Source organism: Hemicordylus capensis, chromosome 1 (genome assembly GCF_027244095.1).
Source record: "Hemicordylus capensis ecotype Gifberg chromosome 1, rHemCap1.1.pri, whole genome shotgun sequence".
Lineage (NCBI taxonomy): Eukaryota > Metazoa > Chordata > Lepidosauria > Squamata > Cordylidae > Hemicordylus > Hemicordylus capensis.
In genome coordinates, this window is record NC_069657.1 from 287073012 (window position 1) to 287092819 (window position 19808).

Here is a 19808-nt window from a genome sequence, read left to right on the forward strand (position 1 = left end):
GTGCTACATGTGATCCACTGATCATATTTTGGCTATTCTATCATTAGAAATTATTCTGGGAGCAGGCAGGCCATGAACTACTGTTCTTTCAAAAGCCACATGCACATAGAATGGAAGGTAGATGCTGCTGGCTGCTCACAGTTGCTATTATTATTCTTTCCCCTATCTCCCCCTTATTAACATGAAAATATGACTATGTATTTTTTAATGGGACATTTCCTTGTTCACTTAATGGCCACATTTGATGTAATTACAAATTATAATTCATTTCTTTGTTGAAAGAAGGTGTCTGTTGGAATGCAATTTAAACACAAAACAAAAAATATAATATGTTGTTACCTCCTGAGTGAAGTAAATAAATCTATAGAAATCTTATCAGAGCTGTAAACTGTGTATTATGTGTCTAACACACTGTACATGTTTTTAATTTCTAGGCCCATGTGTTTTGTTAAGCAGTTGGAGATCCCTCAGTATGGCTACAGAAACAATGTCCCCACCACAACACCCCGTTCCAACTTGGCCAAGGAACTAGAGAAATACTCTAAGACTACGTTTGAATATAACAGTTATGACAACCATGCATATGGCAAGAGAGCCATAGCTCCCAAGGTGCAATCCAGGGATATTTCCCCAAAAGGATATGATGGTATGAGGTGAAAACTCTATATACACCAGAAAAAATGTGTCAACACAGTGCTGTGTAAAATACCACATATGTTCAGGCTCATATAATGCAGTGGAAGTCTACTTACCACACCTGCATACTTGTTAGAAATAAAAAATGGTACTAGTAACGTATTTTTATATGTCAAAATTGTGGCTCTAAGTCTCACTTGACTGGATGGATGCTTCACACCATTCACTATATACAGTGGCCTGATCTATCAGGCTGAGAAAGCTGAAACATGGTTGATCACTTACCTTAGACCTTAACTACACAAATGCATAAGGCTGGCTAAAGCTTTTGCTTGACAAAGAGGGAATAGCAGAAAGAATACGCTAAAAAGCAGATAAGCAGACTTCTGCTGTATTAAGAGAAGGTCTGATCATATGATGACAGTGTTGCCTTAAATCTGTTTATGAAGTCATATTAAAAACTGTATTTATATCATGCTTGATTCAGGGTTTTTGTATTGTCAGAAGAATATCATTAATGATTTAATCCCTGGGATTATATAACTGAGTTTACGAGAGAAACTGACCACCGCACCAGACCTTGTGGTGTAGCATCAGTTTTAATGCTGCCATCTGGGAGACCAGCCTCATGGGTTATATAATGGTCTTGCATTTCATAAAGATAATGTGCTTGCTGTCTGGGAATAAGAAATTGAGATGTTTGGGCCTTGCTGCACTTCCAGAACCTTCTTATATTATATGCCAGACTCTGCTTTCATTTTCAAATTCTTTCTGACTTTTTGGTCAAAGACCTGAAATGACATTTTACTCCTGGCTCTGAGTATAATTATCCTTTGGGGCGGGGGGTGGGGGGTATTGTAGTGGTAACAGTTAGGACAGGAAACTGACTGAGACTACATAGAGTTGTTGCTTCTGTATGGACAAGATTTAAAAAGTGGAATGTAAGCCCAAATTTTTACCTATATGTATTAATACATAGAACTGTATCATAATGAAAACCTAACAGTGAAGCTGAGATATAAAAATTGCCAACTGACAATCTTAGCCACACTAAAAATTCCATATGTTCCTAACTGCCTGGGATATGCTTAGTGTGAAGCATTTTTTTTCTTTAAAAAAAAGGATAATACACTTTACTTTCCTTGTGTATTCATGCGGAGCAAGCAGTACAAAGTAAAGATATATCTGCATGGGTTTGATTGTTTTACTGTTTGATATATGAGGGAGGCCTAGCTTTGGTGATATTAAGTGTTCCGCATTAAATAGGGGCCTCCCTCATTCCCATACAAACTCACTATCCACAATAACAACTATAATAGGACATAAGGCTTTCTACAATCACAGCACTCTATCCTCTAACTGGACTGTACAAAAGTCTGAAATTATCTGTTGGCTTGTGTAGATAGAGATGTGCAGTCTGTACAAATGTGCTGGCCTACTAGGATGAATGGTTTTAAGTGTTCTTTCCCTCCTGCCCCCTCCAGATATAGTTATACTTAGTTATACTTTTATAACATCCATAAATTATTCCACTAAGTCATTGCCAAAGCAAAGATCTGCTTTTACTTATGTAGAGCACTCATGTAGAGCACAGTGAGGGCAATCATATCTGTATCTTTCTGTCTGCACACACACATGCGTGTGTACACACACAGCACTAATCCATGTAGATTCATTGTTTTACGTGATACAGACCTATGTAAAAAATAACAGACTTTGTTCATCAGCCAAATTAGACCAGTAGTCTCTATCAGAAGACTAATGCTCTTAATTTAATTTGAAAAAAATTTTCAGCAGCAAAAGTGCTTTTTCTTTTAAAAAAATTTAAGAAGCAAAAGATAAAATAAAATCTTTTAGAAGATTTAAGGAAGGGTAGGAAAAATGAAAAATGTGCCACATGCTTACAACTGTTCTTCTTTTTGTGTTTTTGATAATTTAGAAGAATGAGCATGTAATGGAGAACAAGCTCAGGAAGGCTATTGTCTGTAAAAGTACCTTAATACAATAACAACACAACCTCTTTTCTACTCCACCCATGAATTTCATTTCAAGAAGCAGGGCAAAAGATTGTGACCTAACTGTAGTTTTACTGTCTCATATCAATTTATACACACATTTCATAAAACTGATATAAAAGAGTTTTAGAAGAGCTAGTGGGATTTTGAAAGGGATTACAGCTATTATGTGTATGCCTTGAAGATTTCATGCAGAAGAATTGATATGGATTACATCTATATCATTTGTATAAATTAAGGCATAGGCGGGACCAGGGAATTACCCTTTTAGGACCTCAATTCACTAAAGAACTTAAGCATTCTTAAAGAAGCCCACAAGTTTAAGAATATATTTAAGGGTTAGGTGTATTCAATAAGGATTTGTTGAACGGGATTGTAAATGATGGAGAGCAGTTAAAGGAACTAAATGTGAGTTAGTTACATGAGAGAACACTTTAGTAATGAACTTATATTGAAGCTGGCCTATCTTTATGAGGCATAAAAATGTGTAAATGTATAGTGGTGATGGTGGTTACTGAAGTAGTTAGAAATCCAGTTTGTATTTTTGTTTACAGTAGTTGTAATTGGTTAGTTTATGAGGCTAATCCAGGCCAGGTTTTGCAGGAGATCCAGAGAAGAAAACTAGGCCTCTGAGCCTGGCATTGTGTGTGAATCAAAATAAAGCTATTTCTTTAAATTGAACTTGATACTTCAGACACCAGGAAAAAGCTTGATATCTCACAGTTACAGTAGTAGTATACATTATTATTAATATGAAAGGATTATACTGCAAAATAAGTACTGAAAGTTCCTTCTCATATTTAAAATTAGACAAGACGCAAGAAAACAAAGCTAGGGGGAATGAGTGCTATGATATCACTAAAACACAAACCAGTACCACTTGGATTTCAGCAGATAATGGCCGATTTCATTTAATAATACTGGATATTTTATCTAACACTAACAGTGCTCTAGTAGATGCACAAAATATAAGAGTGACATTGGGCATGTTCAGAGAGCTCACATTAGACCAGCCCTGTTTATGTTCTGACCCATCAGAGAAAACACATGGCCGATTCAGGTGTCATGAAGAACCTTGGTTTATTTCTTATAATCCAGGGTGCTTTTGTCATCTGAACCATGGTACTAACTGTTGGGGGTTGTTAATTTTACCCACAATAGGTAAACAGCAGAGCACTAGGAAAGAGAACACACGCCAGTTACAGAGTAGTTAGCACAGAGTTTAGTTGTTACAGCTATTTAGAGAAAACACATGGGAATTCTTGTAGAACAAAATACTAAGTATTTATTGGTTAAATACACTTTGGATAGGAAAGAATCCTAATCTAAAGGACTACATAATGAATAGGTAAGCCACCTAATGGCGCAGCGGGGAAATGACTTGACTAGCAAGCCAGAGGTTGCCTGTTCGAATCTCCGCAAGTATATTTCCCAGACTATGGGAAACACCTACCTGTATATCAGGCAGCAGCGATATAGGAAGATGCTGAAAGGCATCATCTGATACTGTGCGGGAAATGGCAATGGTAAACCCCCTCCTGTATTCTACCAAAGACAACCACAGGGCTCTGTGGTCCCCAGGAGTCGAAACTGACTCGACGGCACACTTTACCTTTAAGGAGGGAGAGAGATGTTTCCATCTACTCTCTAAGAGGAAAGGAAGGATTGTGGGGCTCAACAGGAAATACCCAAAGAGTAATATCAGGAGTCATAGAGTAGAGACAGGTAGAACAGTTAGGGAGAGCCTTACTCATTGTCTCTGCTCTGCTCCCAATACCCCTAGTGGCCATTAGGATAGTTGGTGCAAAAGGTCGATGCACTAGAACTCCATCTCCAACACTAATTATGGTTTAGATATGGCTGTCTAACAAAGATCTGAACCCAAGGTTTGAAGTTGGCTTGTGTACCTAAATTAAGCCTAACCTTATTTCTGCATTACACACAAACACACCAATAAACCATAGCTTGTTTCTTCAGCCCATCTATTGTGCTGCAATAAAGCAAGGCTTCTACCCTCGCAGGAAGTCTGGAGACTAGCTGCACTGCAGGTTTGCTGTACAGCCAGTGTGCAGGGCAGGGGGATTGGGAAGACACTTTTGCTTCTCTCCTCTCCCTACAAAAGCCCTTTTTGCTTGCAAAAATATGTCTCTGATGGCTTTTGAAGTCCATTTCCAACATGATCTTTCCATTTTGTCTTTTATTTTATTCTTTACAAACAAGAACAGAACTGAAAAGCATACTGCCAGGTTGCTTTCTTTCCATCTGACAGCGCTCTTTTTTGCCTATCCCCTTCCACCAATTAAACACAGATCACTGATTTGTCGTCAGTCCTGTCCTTCCATTATTTCTCTGCTCCTTCTGGCACCTTTCAATGCCTCTCAGTTTTGCCAGTAGGCATTGGTGTCGCTTTCAGTTAGTGTAGGACCAGGTACGAAATTGTTAACAGTGCTTGATGTGAGATTGCAGCTGGGGGAAGGGAGGATTGGCACTATACAGTAATAGCTCCTTGGCCATCAATTCTTGCAAGGAACTGAGAGCAGCCAGAGAACTCTAAAAGTGGGCAGAAATTGCTGAAAGAGTTTGTTCCATGCAAGCCTGTCCCCATTGTAATCTGGACCAATGGCTGGGAGATAAGTGACAGGGTTAGGGCTTGCCAAAAGCAGGGTAGAGCACAGCAGCCTGGGACATGGGAGGATATCTGGTCTTGTAGTAGCAAGCACCAATTGTCCCCTTTGCTAAGCAGGGCCCACCCTGGTTTGCATTCGCATGGAAGAATACATGTGTGAGCACTGTAGGATATTTGCCTTAGGGGATGGGGCCGCTCTGGGAAGAGCTCCTGCATGCTTAATCGCAGAAGGTTTCAAGTTTCCTCCCTGGCATCTCCAAGATAGGGCTGAGAGAAAGACTCCTGCCTGCAACCTTGGAGAAGCCACTGCCAGTCTGTGAAGACAATACTGACTCTTACTGAGCTAGATGGACTAAGGGTCTGACTCAGTAGAAGGCAGCTTCCTATGTTCCTATGCATATGGGCCATTCATATGGGAGGTGAAAACAAGGGGCAAGCCACTTACAAAGCACGGTTATGGAAGAACAGCAATTCTGTTCTTAGTTTATTTCAGATACCCTGGTTAAATTTAACTGAGGTTCTGCATGATATCTGAACCAAAACAACTAGTCTTGTACTGTGGCCTGCCACATAGATAGAACCCCTATCCTAGTTTTTGAAGTCGCAGACAGCCACGAATATTTTATTTTATTTTTATAAAACAAAAAAGTTTTAGTGTATTGAGTCCTGTTTTAGTGAGTCTGGGTGGACTATCATTCATGGGTAGTAGAAGGCTTTGTTCTGTTTGGTGGATTATAAATTGTGCATACCTGCAGCAGACAGACAAGTAGAAGGAGAAAAAGATTATTACAATAAGAAATTGATAAACAACCGGATGAATTCAAGTGGCGAGGTAAAGATGAGATACTATTTGGACAGAGGCTGTTCAGGTAGTTGTATTGTCAGCCATTGTATTATGAATTTTATTTTTCTGTGTCATCCAGGAATGCTGTGCTACTTGATGGAACAGTTTGTCCCTAAGAATTAGCTTATAGTGATCGGGGCAGGGATAGCCATGTGCATTTAACTTTATTTTATTACTGGCATTTTTCACATTATTTACATGTAAATGGACTGGATTCCAAGTGCTCATCACTTAGATGATGAGTGGAAGAGGTAATTTCCTTCCCTTTTTGCCAATGCCACCTTCCTGCTACAGCCACACATGACATTTATCTCCAGAGAGGCCTGCCACAACTCACAGGAAGAGGTGTTTGGAGGTTACAGGGGGTTGCAGGGAGAAGATGAGGTCTGTCTCCCCCTTATGGGAGTGATACTTCTTCCACTAATTCTACAAGCATTTAGGATACAATGTTATGTGTTTAGGATCAGGCGCCGACATTTAAGCCTCAAATACTTTTCTTCAAAGGAGAACAGGACTGCTTTCTCAAGGTAGAGCTATACTGCTACTGATTTGAAGAAAGGGGGACTGATGGTTACTTAAAAGTACTTGTACACTGTTGTGGTCCCTACCTCAAGATGTGATAGTGCATATGTTCAGAGAGGAAAAATGCTTCCTCCTGGTCAGTCACTTTCTGTCCCTTCTGCCCACCCCCAGACAGTGTTCAGAAGCTTTTATCCATCAAGTCCATCAAGTGTTGGTTCAAGACATCACTTTTTCTGTTTTGTATTTCTTAATCAAATGGGATAAATGCAGCAAGTATTACACTTAGTCCAGTGTTCTTCTTTGTAAAGCCTTTCCACCACATCAGGTAGTGGCCCCCATCAAGCCTAAGTGTGCCCCCCTCACTAATTGCTTATTCAGCTTGTTTGAAGCTGAATCTGAATGTGCTGCACCCTGGGACCATGTGGAGATGACAATTTCTACCATGCCGTGTTATGCTTTGCCTAATGCCAGGAGGCAGGGCTCTTTTAAGAGAAATAGAGTCCTCTTGAGCCCTTGCACCATCTTGGAAAGGGTGCACAAAGTGCTGGGAAGTGTGGCAAGAAAGTGGGGATGCTGATAATAGGTTTGAGTTTTGGTAGAAATGATGAGTGAGATCTGTAGCTCTGGAAACATGAGCTTTGGGCAGTTGTTGAATATCTAGAGCAGTGGTTCCCAACCTAACGTTCTCCAGTTGTTGATGAACTACAACTCCCATCAGCCCCAGACACAGGAAATTATAGCTTGGGCTGATGGGAGCTGTAGTTCAGCAGTACCTGGAGCTTTCCCAGGCAGTAGGCTTTACCACAGGTTTTCTGTAAGGCTTTACTGCGAATTCGAAGTTGCCCCAAAAACCTGATGCAAAAAGTAGACCCCCCCCCGGATATAAATTGGGCTACACTGTAACACACAATGAAAAACCCAAATTGTGTGTGATGTGCTCCCTGATAGCTCACAGGGACGTTAGGATAAATTTGGCCGATATATGAATGCACACCTCAATTCCAGAGGAGATACAAACTGAAAGCCAGGTGTTAAAATCTTTCTTGAGGCCCCCAGGTTAGGAACCTCTGATCTAGAGGGCTGCTAATAGAGCAAAGATGTGAGTATCCAAACAGTCCTCCTCTACATAATATGTAGGCAATATAATTGTTGGTTCAGTTTTTTGCCCGCACCTCTTCTCTCACTTTAGTATCAGCTAATGACCAATTTCACTGCATCATCTCTTGATGATGATGAAGATGAAGAATAAAAATTATATAGTATATTTCAGTATTTCAATTTTTAAAATATACCTTATGTAGCAGAAAGAGCACAGATAATGCATACTATCATTTCCCATAGAACCATTGTTGCTTTCAGGACTAGTTTGTTTTGTCAGGCTAAGGGAGGGACAGCAGATTCTCCCATAGTACCTGAAATTGACAGTCTGAAGACATATGTATTTTAAGACTAACCCCAATGGTAGATACAGGAGGCCTTTGTCATTTACAGTGGTTCCGTTCTCGCCTGTAGGCACAAATACAGAAACCGGGGATAACAAAACCTTGTTTTATGTTCCTACACACACAAAAAGGCTAAAAATGAAGTGGGGAGCATAAATCAGAGAAATAATGTACTCTACCTCGCTCTCCAGCTCTCCAGCAATGCCCCCCCCCAATTCCTTCAATTTTCACAAAAGATCATGGGAATTTTTTAAAAGAGCCACAATATGGCTCTGCACAAAAATATGGCAGCTCAAAATGACATAGGAAGTCATTTCTGGCCACTCAGAACCATGAATAGGCAAATTTTAGCCTATTTTTAATACCGTGGTTTAAAAAAAACGGGTCTCTAACACCCATCCACAGATACACAAAACTGTGGTTTGTGTAACTATGCATATACGAAACTGTGGATAAGAACAGCCATCTGTAGTTCAGAAACAGAGGGAGACATTTTGATTTTTGTTTGTTTGGCAAGAAGATGAAAGGGGTCTGGACGATTTTCTCATTTTGATTAACACAAGAAAAAACAGTCTCAAATTCAGTTTGGGATATAATTAATATTATTACTAGCATGAAGCTTCTTAAATATTAGAATCACAAATAAAAGATTGTTCCCTGTACTATATTTAAGAAATATTTAAAGTTCAAGAGATGATAGTTCGATTCTAGAATATCAATTTACTATATGGCCACATTAAAGTTTAAACATAATTATTCTGGATTTTATTTATTTATTTGTTTTGGCAGACTCCACCAAACTGTATGGAGAGATGATATCCACACAGGGCTGCTGTTGCACTTCTTATGCAGAAAACTGCAGATAGTGAAAAATAATTCACTGGAAGTAAGGGAGAAATCTAGGAAAGGTAGATATGTGCAGCTTTGCCTATGATGACCATGTTTCCGTTTCTTTGGAGGAAAAGAAACATCTTCAAACACTGGCACCAGCTTCAAGAGATCACAGAGTGCCAGGCTAAATTTATAGTTGCAGTCAAATGCACCAAAAATATAGCTGATTGGCCAATACACACCAGATCACCTTTGTCAAATACAATTTGGAGAAACAATTGATGATATCCACACCCCATGATGGCACACAGTCCTTAAGTTGAGGAAACATACTGACTGACATCCTGATTTATGAAGTGGGTGTGTAAGAAAATGTGCAGGGATGCAACGTAGCCCGCATGCAATTTCCCCAGTGCTCCTGTTTGTGTGACCCTCTGGGACATATTTCTGGCAGTGAAAAGGACTTTTGGAGGCGTGGGGGGAGAAGCAAAAATCCTCCTCCCCCTCCACCCATGCTGGGCTGAGGAACAAGTCTTTTGCAAAGTAATATTAGCTTGTAATATTACCTCTGGAGCCTATGCAATTGGATGCCACTGCAATACATTTATATATTGGGAAAGTACTCAGAAATATTAAGAAAAATAATTGGAAAGGATGTGAACATCATGGTGGGGGGAAAAATTGAGGAGGCATTAGGAAACCCATTTGACTGAATGCTCTCACAGTATTCAGCATTTATTTTTGGAGGTTAATCCAGGGGTTCTCAAACTTGGTGTTGCCTATAACAGAGATTCCCAGATGATGTTCTCTGCAACTCTCAGCATCCCCAACTGCAGTGGGCTTTGACTAGGGTTTATAAGAGTTGTAGTCAACAACTCCTTGTTGACTGGGGATCTCTGTTTCTGGGAACACTGCTGGGGACCCAAGTTTGAGAAGTCCTGGGTTAATCAGAGATATTAGATTAGATAAGAGTTTAGAAAATATATGAATCATCAGTCTACAAAATCTCATGCCTGAGGGCTAGATGACAATCTTTATTTCATAGATGTTGGTATGAGATTGTTGAATTGGAATTGGAAACATCCAGTTCATAGTTTCAAGTGATGTGAACCTATTGGTAGTGTGAAGGCACTTCTTTAAAACTGTTTTCGCACAATAAAAAGCATCTTTCATAGTCTTCATAGGTGATACTGAAGGTCAAATGTGTTTTTCATTTCTGACTTTCTTTTTTCTTTAAACTAATTGAACCCACACAGAGCATCTGTGCGGCAGTTTACTTACTTTTAGGGGTTTAGTTGGGAGAATTCAATTGGTTGGTTGTTTCTTCTGCACTCCCCCCCACCGCCTCCTTCCCCAGTCTCTGTTCCTGCCCTCCCTCCCCCACCTCCTTCCACAGTCTCTCTTCCTGCCCGCCCTCCCCCTGTCTCTTTCCCCAGTCTCTGTTCCTACCCTCCCTCCCCTTCCTCCTTCCCCAGTCTCTCTTCCTGCCCTCCCTCCCTCTCCCTCCTGCCCCAGTCTTGCTTCTTGCCCTCCCGATCCGGCCTCAAACGGGCGCCAGGGCTTCATCCCTTGCCCTCCTCCCCTCTTGACCTGGCCTCCTTCAGCGGGCACCGGGGCTTAGCCCCTTGGCCCCTTCCCCTCCTGACCCAGCCTCTACCACCAGCCGCGCGCCCACTTCTCCAAGCGGGCTACCACCAGCCGCACGCTTCCCTAAGTGGCCAGCCGCCTTGCTGCCATCTTCTCCGAATGGCCCACCGCTCTCATGAGTGGTGCCAACTGTTGGTGCCCAGCCAATCTGGCACCTCCTCAGCTGAGTGCTGGGACGCACTCTCCACACTTCAGGCATGTCTACGAGGATTAAATATATAGATAGCTATGAAAGGACTGGATCAGGACCAGCACCATGGTGTGGAGAGGATTTTTCAAAACCTTTTTCCTTGCACCTAATTAAAAAAAATCCCCCTATTTGTCCTGGAAGGCAAGCCATTATTGCACCAACAGCAGTTTTCCTCCCAAGGCAAATAGAAATGATCGTCATGAAAATGGTGTGGAGAGAGGATTAAATCACTTTACCCCTGCATTGCAATCTTAGTCTCTCTCCCCTCATAGCTGGAGGAAAAAAAGTACCTAACAATATAAATTTTAAACTGAAAGTTTACCAGATAGTAAGTCCCACTGATTACAGTGGGACTTAAAATGTCCAAATAAACATCTAGGAACATAGGAAGCTGCCATATACTGAGTCAGACCATTGGTCCATCTAGCTCGGTATTGTCTTCACAGACTGGCAGTGGCTTCTCCAAGGTTGCAGGCAGGAATCTCTCTCAGCCCTATCTTGGAGATGCCAGAGAGGGAACTTGAAACCTTCTGCTCTTCCCAGAGCAGTTCCATCCTCTGAGGGGAATATCTCCCAGTGCTCCGACTTCTAGTCTCCCTTTCATATGCAACCAGGGTGGACCCTGCTTAGCTAAGGAGACAAGTCATGCTTGCCACCACAAGACCAGCTCTCCTGGTCTGGTATATGATCAAGTTGCAAAGACCCTCTCTCTGCTGTCTGTGGCACCTAATAACATGGGCCAAACAAGACATGATGTGGGAGATCCATGGTCTTCTGCACTTTAGTAAAAACAAAATAATAGCAGTACAGGTGGACTCTTGTCCATAATTTCATTCCCATCCAACCAGCCTATCCTCTCTTGGTGCTGCTGGGTAATGGTTTCGAGAGAAGAAATGGTCAGAAAAGATGGTGTGGCTGATAGGCAAAAGCTCTCAGCAAGAAGAGACAGTAATGACATCTATGGGATGGATGGGTGTAGTAATCATGAGCTCCAGGATCATCTGATGCTACCTTAATAGTCTGTTTAAGCTACCAAAGCATTTAAGGACAGCACTGAAGAAATCAAACACATTATCGTCTTACTGAATTTCTTTCTGCAAGGCCAAGATATTTTGATTGTGGACGTTGCACAAGTTCCTACATTTTACTGTGGGATCGTTTCCTATAGGAAGGCTGTCACTGTATGACTTCCTCCTGCCAAGCAGGTGTTTCAGTTGGTTGGCAATTACTGTGAGGACTTACAATTGGGCTGTTGCTGCTGAGGAATAAGCATAGAGTGTTTTAAAGCCATCAAAGTTTCAAGCACAGTACACATTTCTGCTTGCCATAAATCTGATCTGTGTGTCACTGCAGAACACTCTGCAGATTATTACTTTGCTTCCTTTCCTGTGCACTTACGAAAGATGCACATATCAGGTGGTATAGAAATATGATGATAAATAAATATAAATATTGCATCCAGGCTCCTTCTACAAAGAAGCTCCGCAAATATCACAAAATCATCAGGGCTGATTTCTTTCCCTTTGCTTTCCTCCTTGCCTTAATAGACTTTGTAGCTCCTTATGAACATCAGATCACTCTCTGTCGATTGCATTGCTTTTTTTTTTCATGTATGTACATAGATGCTGGCCCTTTTTGAGTCATCCTTGTCAAATTTCCTTCCCACAGCTAAACGTTACTGTAAGAATTCAAGCCCGACCAGCAGCACAACAAGCAGTTATGCCCCTAGCAGCAGCAGCAATATGAGCTGTGGAGGAGGCAGCAGCGCCAGCAGTACCTGCAGCAAGAGCAGCTTTGACTATACCCATGACATGGAAGCAGCGCACATGGCTGCTACTGCTATTCTGAATCTTTCCACTCGCTGCAGGGAAATGCCTCAGAATCTCTCCACTAAACCTCAGGATCTCTGTGCCAGGGTAAACTATGTACATATATATATATATATATATAATATCAGTAAAATATATGTAATCTTTATTTATGTACTACTTGAAGATATGTGACTCTTTACTGCACCTGCTTATAAATCTGTGATGAATTCAGCAACAGCTTTTGATTGTGCTTCATCTTCTTCTCCAAATACATTTCACCAAAAAAATGATGCAGCTTTTGCTATGGCAATTTAGCAGTGAACATCAGAATCCAGTTCAGACTATAGCGTTAAACACAGGCTAGCAACAATGAAAACAAAAGCTGCTTTATTATTCACCAGTTGCTTAACTTGTGGGACCTTGTGCGAATACAAAGGTTATTTAGGTTTCGTTCACTGAACTGTCTGAACTGTATTGAATGTGTTGGTTGACATTAAGAAAAGAGTTAGCTTTTAATTCAGTGATTTCAATTGGAAGTGTTTTACATGGTAAGAATAGTTTGGTACAGCTTAATTTGATGTCTGATATATCCTGTGTAGGGCCAGTTTCATACTGAGTGAATTGTACTGTGTGAATTGCATCAGTGAGTAGGGTAGTAAGTATTTTCCACAAACATCTGGAACAAATTTCAGCCCTGGATGACCATGCGATTATCTCCTTGTCACCTTTGCTGTGTGTCAGTTTTGTGTGATGCATATACATCCGATCAGGATTGCTACCTCCACCCAGAGATGTCCCCTAAAGAGTAGCACATTCAGGGATTATGCTGCACCTATATACATGTGTGAATGACTGTACATGCAGTAAAACATGAATCTGGGTACAAACTGTCTCAGATACAGATAGGAAGTGTACTATTGTTCATATGTTGAACATAATGTATGGGCAGATCTGTGTGGGTGTACATACACTGTACACAGATTGTATATCTGTTGAACATAGCGTGTGAATCGGGTTAGTGTCTTCATTATATTGAAAACAAATAGCTGATGTGTGAAGAGAGGCACACTTGTTGGCTGTTGATATTGCTCAGGAAGGCCATCCCCACCTAAAGGTATGCCTTAGTGAAGCTAATTCTTCTGGAAGCAATGTGAAACATTTAAAAATACATTAAATAAATGTAACAATTTATGCATTTATTTATAAATGATAAATCAGCTAGGAAGCTATTGGCTATGTACTTCAAATGCCTTGATTTAAAATGGTTTGCATTTTAATGGTTGAACCTAAGAACAGGGTGAACTAAAAATTATAAGAACATAAGAACAGCCTTGCTGGATCAGGCCCAAGGCCCATCTAGTCCAGCATCCTGTTTCGTACAGTGAAAACAGGAAACAAAAATACATGGCACAAGAGCTGCCTTGCATTTTGTGGGGTGGGGATGGGGCTTGCAGATGTGTTTCTGATTTCTGAAGTTCTTCCCCTCACCCCATAATGGTTGGTGAAATCTGAGGGTTCCTGTGTTGAATCAGAAGTGATGACTGAGAAATACTTCTGACAGTCCTTCTGCAGGGTGCTTTCCAGACTAGCTGCTCAACAGCAGCAAAATGCCTCCATTCAGGCAAGTTGCATTTGAAACATAAACAGCAAGGGGAGCAGCCTCATGGAAACTAATAACCCGGGGGAAAGCAGCTTTCTTGAGCCGGATATACGACATCTATATCGCAGTGATTAAATTCAAAACAAGGCATTGGAATGTGAACGGCACCCTGCTGTCCGCTTAGGGACTATGGTGTCACAACACAGGAAGTGTGGAAGCACACTTACGAGATACAACGTGACCCCATTGCAGGGTCTAACCTGGAAAGCACCCAGATAAGGATGAAAACTGGCTTTCAAAAAGCCTTACTTAAGGCTGGTTCAGGAGTCACGTAGAACCTCAGCCTGGCTCCGTATGATATCCTGGAGCCTTAGGAGCACGTGCCCGTCCCATGCCCATGTGAGCACCTGCTGATTCAGTTTAAAATAAACCAGATTCAGTTGTGACATCCAAATTAGTTTATTTTAACCTGCTATTGAAATATACAGCAGTCTGTGACTCACTTCAGACCTTGGGTTAGTTCATGGTTTATTTCTGATAAATAGTTTAGAATAAACCAAGATTGGACGGTTCGGATGTCATTACCCATCATGGTTTATTTTAACCAAAATTGGGAGTAGTTACATGCTCCAGCATGGGAAAGGGAAGCATACGTCCCCAGGCTCAGGTCAGGGGTGTCAGGCAGAGCCACGCTTTGACCAAGGCCATGTGACATCTGAACCAGCCTATCAAAGCACTTCCCCAGTGTTGATTGTGGAAGGGAGAAAGAATACCATTCAGCTGCTGAAATACACCTTCCATAGCCAGAATGTCCAGACAGGAATCGGCAAGGCAAATGAGCTGGCTAGGTGAGCCAGAACCCTGGCTACCTACAAGTGAGGAACCTGCTCTGATCAAGGCCAGAGTTAGGATGAGGTCTTAAATACCTTGAAGCTCAACTACCCCCTCAAGCTTCACATTCCTTTCAGAACAGCAGAAAGATTTAAAGGGCTAGTTCTTTAGCCTAGAATCTAGCACTTTTCTATGCCATCCAGTCCCTTCTGACCTGTTGCTGGAGTGAAGGCTTGCAGGAACATGAGGTACTTACTTGATGTGAAAGAGGGGGCCCAGTGAGTGGTGGTTCTGCCTGGTGCCAGGGCTGGGCCTGGGCCTACCTCCTCTGGCCTGACTGCACCTCTCCTCAGCGTCAGAATTTGCATTACTGCTCAGAGCTGACCTGTGATCAAGATTTATGAGTCATGTCAGGGAACCTTCTGCATATACTGGGATCAAGATCTCAAACACTGGGATCAAGATCTCAAACACATTAAGAATCCAAGGCTGGCTGATCTAAATTCCTGCTTTCATCAGGTAGTAACATGCTAAGACAGGAACATACAAAGTTGCCTTCTACTGCATCAGACCATTATCCATCAGGTTCAGTATTTTTTATGCTGGCAGTCATCTCCAGACCAACACTGCACCTATGGAAAATGGCTTCAGCATTTTCAGTCACATGATGGGGGAGGAGCGTTTTTCACCAGTTTTCCCCTTTCCCTCTTTAGCCGCCTGTGCCTCCTATGTTCTGGGAAGCATAGGCAACTAATATCATTCCTCCTCGCTCATGTGATGGAAAATAATGGTGTGTCTGTCCAGTGTTAGTCTGGATGTTAGCAACTGGCTGGCAGCAGCTAAGTATTTCAGACAGGGATCTTTCCTTGCCCTACCAGGAGATGCTAAAGACTGAAGCTGCAAAGCATGTGCTCTACTATTGAGCTAAAGACTCTTTCCTTTAAAAGGGTGCTTGCTAAAAATAATAATTAAAACCACTCTGGTTTGTATTCACAATACTGGAAAACCTTACTATAAAAAAACAAAGTATATTTTCAATAGCTGACATGATGCTCAGTATTATGGAAGCATAATGCTGCCCTGCAGGGCTGTTGTGGACTTTAAACAGAGCGTCAAACCTGCACAAAAGGGACAGTTGAGCAACCAGCATTCTCATTGTCTTGAATACGAAAGGTTTCCCCCATTGTCTTGAATACAAAAATTGTGGAATCACTGGTTGTGCAGCTGACCTTGTGTGCAGCCCCGATGCTCCCTTTGAAATTTGCAACAGCCCTGCAGTGCAGCATTATGCCTTCGTAACATTGTGGGTCATGTCAGTCGATGACTATAGCTTGCAAGCTTTTGCACGAACTGTAGTGCTTTATAAATGATAGTGATAGATTGATAACCACTTGGCAAAGCTGAAAGGAATTAATTAGGTGGCGGAGGGAGAAATTCTTACAACAGGGGTCACATATGAAAATAATTTATTTGGCCATTGTGTTTTTGTAATGAAATGATAAAGTTGTTTAATTCTGATAATTGACAAGAAATATGATTGTTTAATTGCATTTTCAGGTCAAAATATGCGTCCTGCATGAGGCCACTAGATGGCTGTGTAAAGAAACACTTTTGAGGGTGAAACAGGTTTCTATGCTGTGGGGCAGGCAAACAACTTGCTTTTCTCCAAATAACTATTTTCCCCTCTCTTGTTTTTTAGCAAAGATAAATGGATGGTGTAGCACTAGAAGTCATTATGCAAAACAATTATTGTCAAATGGAGAAACTTCGTTTTCATATTCTTGCATTGGTTCATTTTGTTTTCCCAAATAAAGGAAATAAACTTTTCTCTAGCATATAACTTAGCTTAGGGACAAGATAATTGGGAAATGTTCATCATTTTTGTTGGTTAAATAAGAGTCTATGTTCCCAAATGTTTGTCCGTTTTATTAGAATAACAATGGTACTTCTGGGAAGGTAAATGCCATGCCAAATCACCATCAAAGTAGTAATCAGGTTTAGTCTATTAGAAAAGCTATCCAAATAGAATTGTGATCTATGATTTATGTAGGTAATAAGCATGGGGAAGGATTTCCCCTGCTTGGAATGTCTTCTTGAACCTTTTATTACTCCATGAGGAAAACAAGCTGCTAGAAATATGAGAGAACAGTAGCTTTCACAACAGGCTTGAAACAGCATTTCTCAGGAAGAATCTTTCTTTCTTGAAATATGAATTGCTGGGTGTGTATTAGTTTTTGTATTCAACTGTCCTAATCCTGATAGGTTATCATCTGCTTTAGGAAAACAAAGGTTTGATGTAAAAATTGGGGTGGGTGTTTTTTTTTTTTTGCTCTACTTCTAAAAAGAGAGGAGGAGAAAGAGGCTGAAAGAAAATGCCTCACTTTCCCTACACACTTCCTCAACCGCTGCAGGGAATGTCAGTACCAGTTTCTTTTTCCCCAAGCTGAGATGATTATAAAGGAGGACTGTAGAGAGTAAAGGCATGTTATAACTGAATGTCTGTGATGGGGTGTCTGTGTGATTTGAATGCATTTCCACTTTATATGAAGGTGGCAAGCACAGTATAAAGAGGCTTATGGAGGGCAATCCAGTGAAACTGCCCATTGATGTTACTGATTGAGGATGGTATGTTGTGCTTTAGTCATTAAAACTTCCTTTTTTCCCCCTCTAGGTGCTAGCATTTGAATTAATTTATGTTCTTTTATTGATGTTTTTCTATTGTTTCCCTCCTCTGTAACCACCTAAGAAGGTGCATAACATCAAATACAGATGTTAGTTCAGAGAAGTAGACAAGTCAAGGAGTAAATCAAATGAGTGAAATTAGCAACAAAAATGCTTTTCAGAGAGTTCTTATTTATATACCAGGGTATGTGTGTGTGTGTGTGTGTGAGAGAGAGAGAGAGAGAGAGAGAGAGAGATTTCAGTGTTCCCATGTGCAGTTGAATTGTTAGTGGGGAGTTCTATTTAATGAGAGATGCTGGGGAAAACCTTTATGTTCTCAAGTTGAACTACACTCTTTGGGTGGTTGTTTTATTTTACAGAATCCTGATATGGAAGTTGATGAAAATGGAACACTAGACCTGAGCTTGAACAAGCAGAGGCAGCGAGATGGTTGCTGTACCATTTTGACGCCACTGGAGCCAATGTCACCACAACAACAGGCTGTGATGAATAACAGGTGTTACCAGCTGAGTGAAAGTGACTGCTGGGACTTGCCAGTAGACTACACAAAAATGAAGCCTAATAGGATGGATGAAGATGATTCAAAAGAAATCAATGTATGTTTCTTTCATCTCTAGGATTCTTGTTACAATTAAGATTGTTTAGATCTATTAGATTCAGAAAAACTGGTGGGAAAAATAATTTAATTTTTAAAAAGATGGCTTGCAGTCATAAATGGCTTCCTACAATTTAATTTGTTTTTTAAATGACATTTTATTTAATTGTTCCACTATACATTTTCTTAAAGATATTGTGTTTTATTTTCACATTCTTTTGAATGCTATTTAAGCTTAAATAGTAAGCTTAAATCTAATTATCTAACACAATCCTATGCTATGCATAGGAAAAGTAAGCCCCATTGTGTTCAATGGGACTTACTCCGGTATATAGAACTGCAGCCTATATCCAGTTCAGAATTGGCAAAAGAAACACTAATTTTCAACAAGTGTAATGATCCAATAATTTGCTTATGAACTTGGTCTTTCATTTTCAAGGACAGTTTTTTAAAATATATATATATTAGAAATGAATGTTCATAAACTGTTTTGTTAGCAAAACGCAGGGCACACCCAGGGGGGAAAGTAGCATGTGTTTCCTACTTATACTGGGAAAAGCTGTGAGCTGTTCATCATACTGCAAAAGTGAACTGAAGCACACGGAATGTGTAGATCACTCAAGGAACAAAAGGAAAACTTGTGTTAATGTGCTGTTTTTGTTGCTAATCTAGAAAGCAGTAGTAATGAAAGGAAAGTGCCTCATTAGTGACTGTATTTTGACTCTACAGTTTTAAGTATCAAACATGTATATAACATGTGGCATTTTCAATCAATGTGCCTATAAAACATACTCTTGATTGTATCAGGTCTGCTTTATTGAGGACACTCCTGTTTATGCCTGTCAGGTTCCAGCTCTTCCTCACCACGATTTATTGTCAAGCTTTTGTAATATAGATATGATTTTACTGTCTCAAGCTTTAGTGTCAGGGAATTTGGCATTGGCATTTTTTTGATTGTCCGGCCCTAGGTGCACTTTTCCTAAGCTGAGGTATAAATCTTGTTTCAATAAACGTTGACACCGCTTTAAAAAACAAACAAAACTTAAATGGAAACATGATGAGGTATGCTTTGTATAAGTTATCACTGAAACAGGAGGAAATATATAAGGGGCAAAGCAAGCAGAACTTTTACATCTTTGCTTAGAGCACCATCTACAGGATATTTTGGATTGGTGCATATCAGCAGGATGAACTGAACATTTTCATATTCAGTCAGTATTTGAATGCTAAACTACAAAATATACTTGGTAGACAGATCCTTTTAGAACTGAGATATTTGTGTATAACAGATATTACATTCATATTTTGGTTGGATATTTCATTACTTGAATCTGTTGGTGTTCTGAGTAAAATATTATATATGGGTTAGAGGGATCTTTATATACGTTGGTTTTACAAAAGAATGTTGATTCATTTATTTTACTAGCCATAAATTTTTTTAGCTATAAAATTATTGAAGCTGCTGCTGATATAAATAAGTACTATAACTTATAAAGGAAACAAACTCTGATTTCCTCCATTGTACAGAAGAATTTA

The 19808-nt window shown here is 40.4% G+C and overlaps 1 protein-coding gene across 26 annotated transcripts in view; it reads left to right on the plus strand.

Moving 5' to 3' along the window:
* MYT1L (myelin transcription factor 1 like) overlaps positions 1-19808 on the plus strand; it is a 571739-nt gene that overhangs the window by 469385 nt on the left and 82546 nt on the right. For 25 of the 26 annotated variants that reach the window (XM_053286009.1, XM_053286008.1, XM_053286025.1 and 22 more), the window contains 3 exons: positions 435-646; positions 12422-12669; positions 18037-18273. In XM_053286009.1, coding sequence (XP_053141984.1) covers positions 435-646; positions 12422-12669; positions 18037-18273 — 697 coding nt within the window. The remainder of the gene's footprint in view (positions 1-434; positions 647-12421; positions 12670-18036; positions 18274-19808) is intronic. The other variant, XM_053286027.1, reaches the window with a different exon arrangement.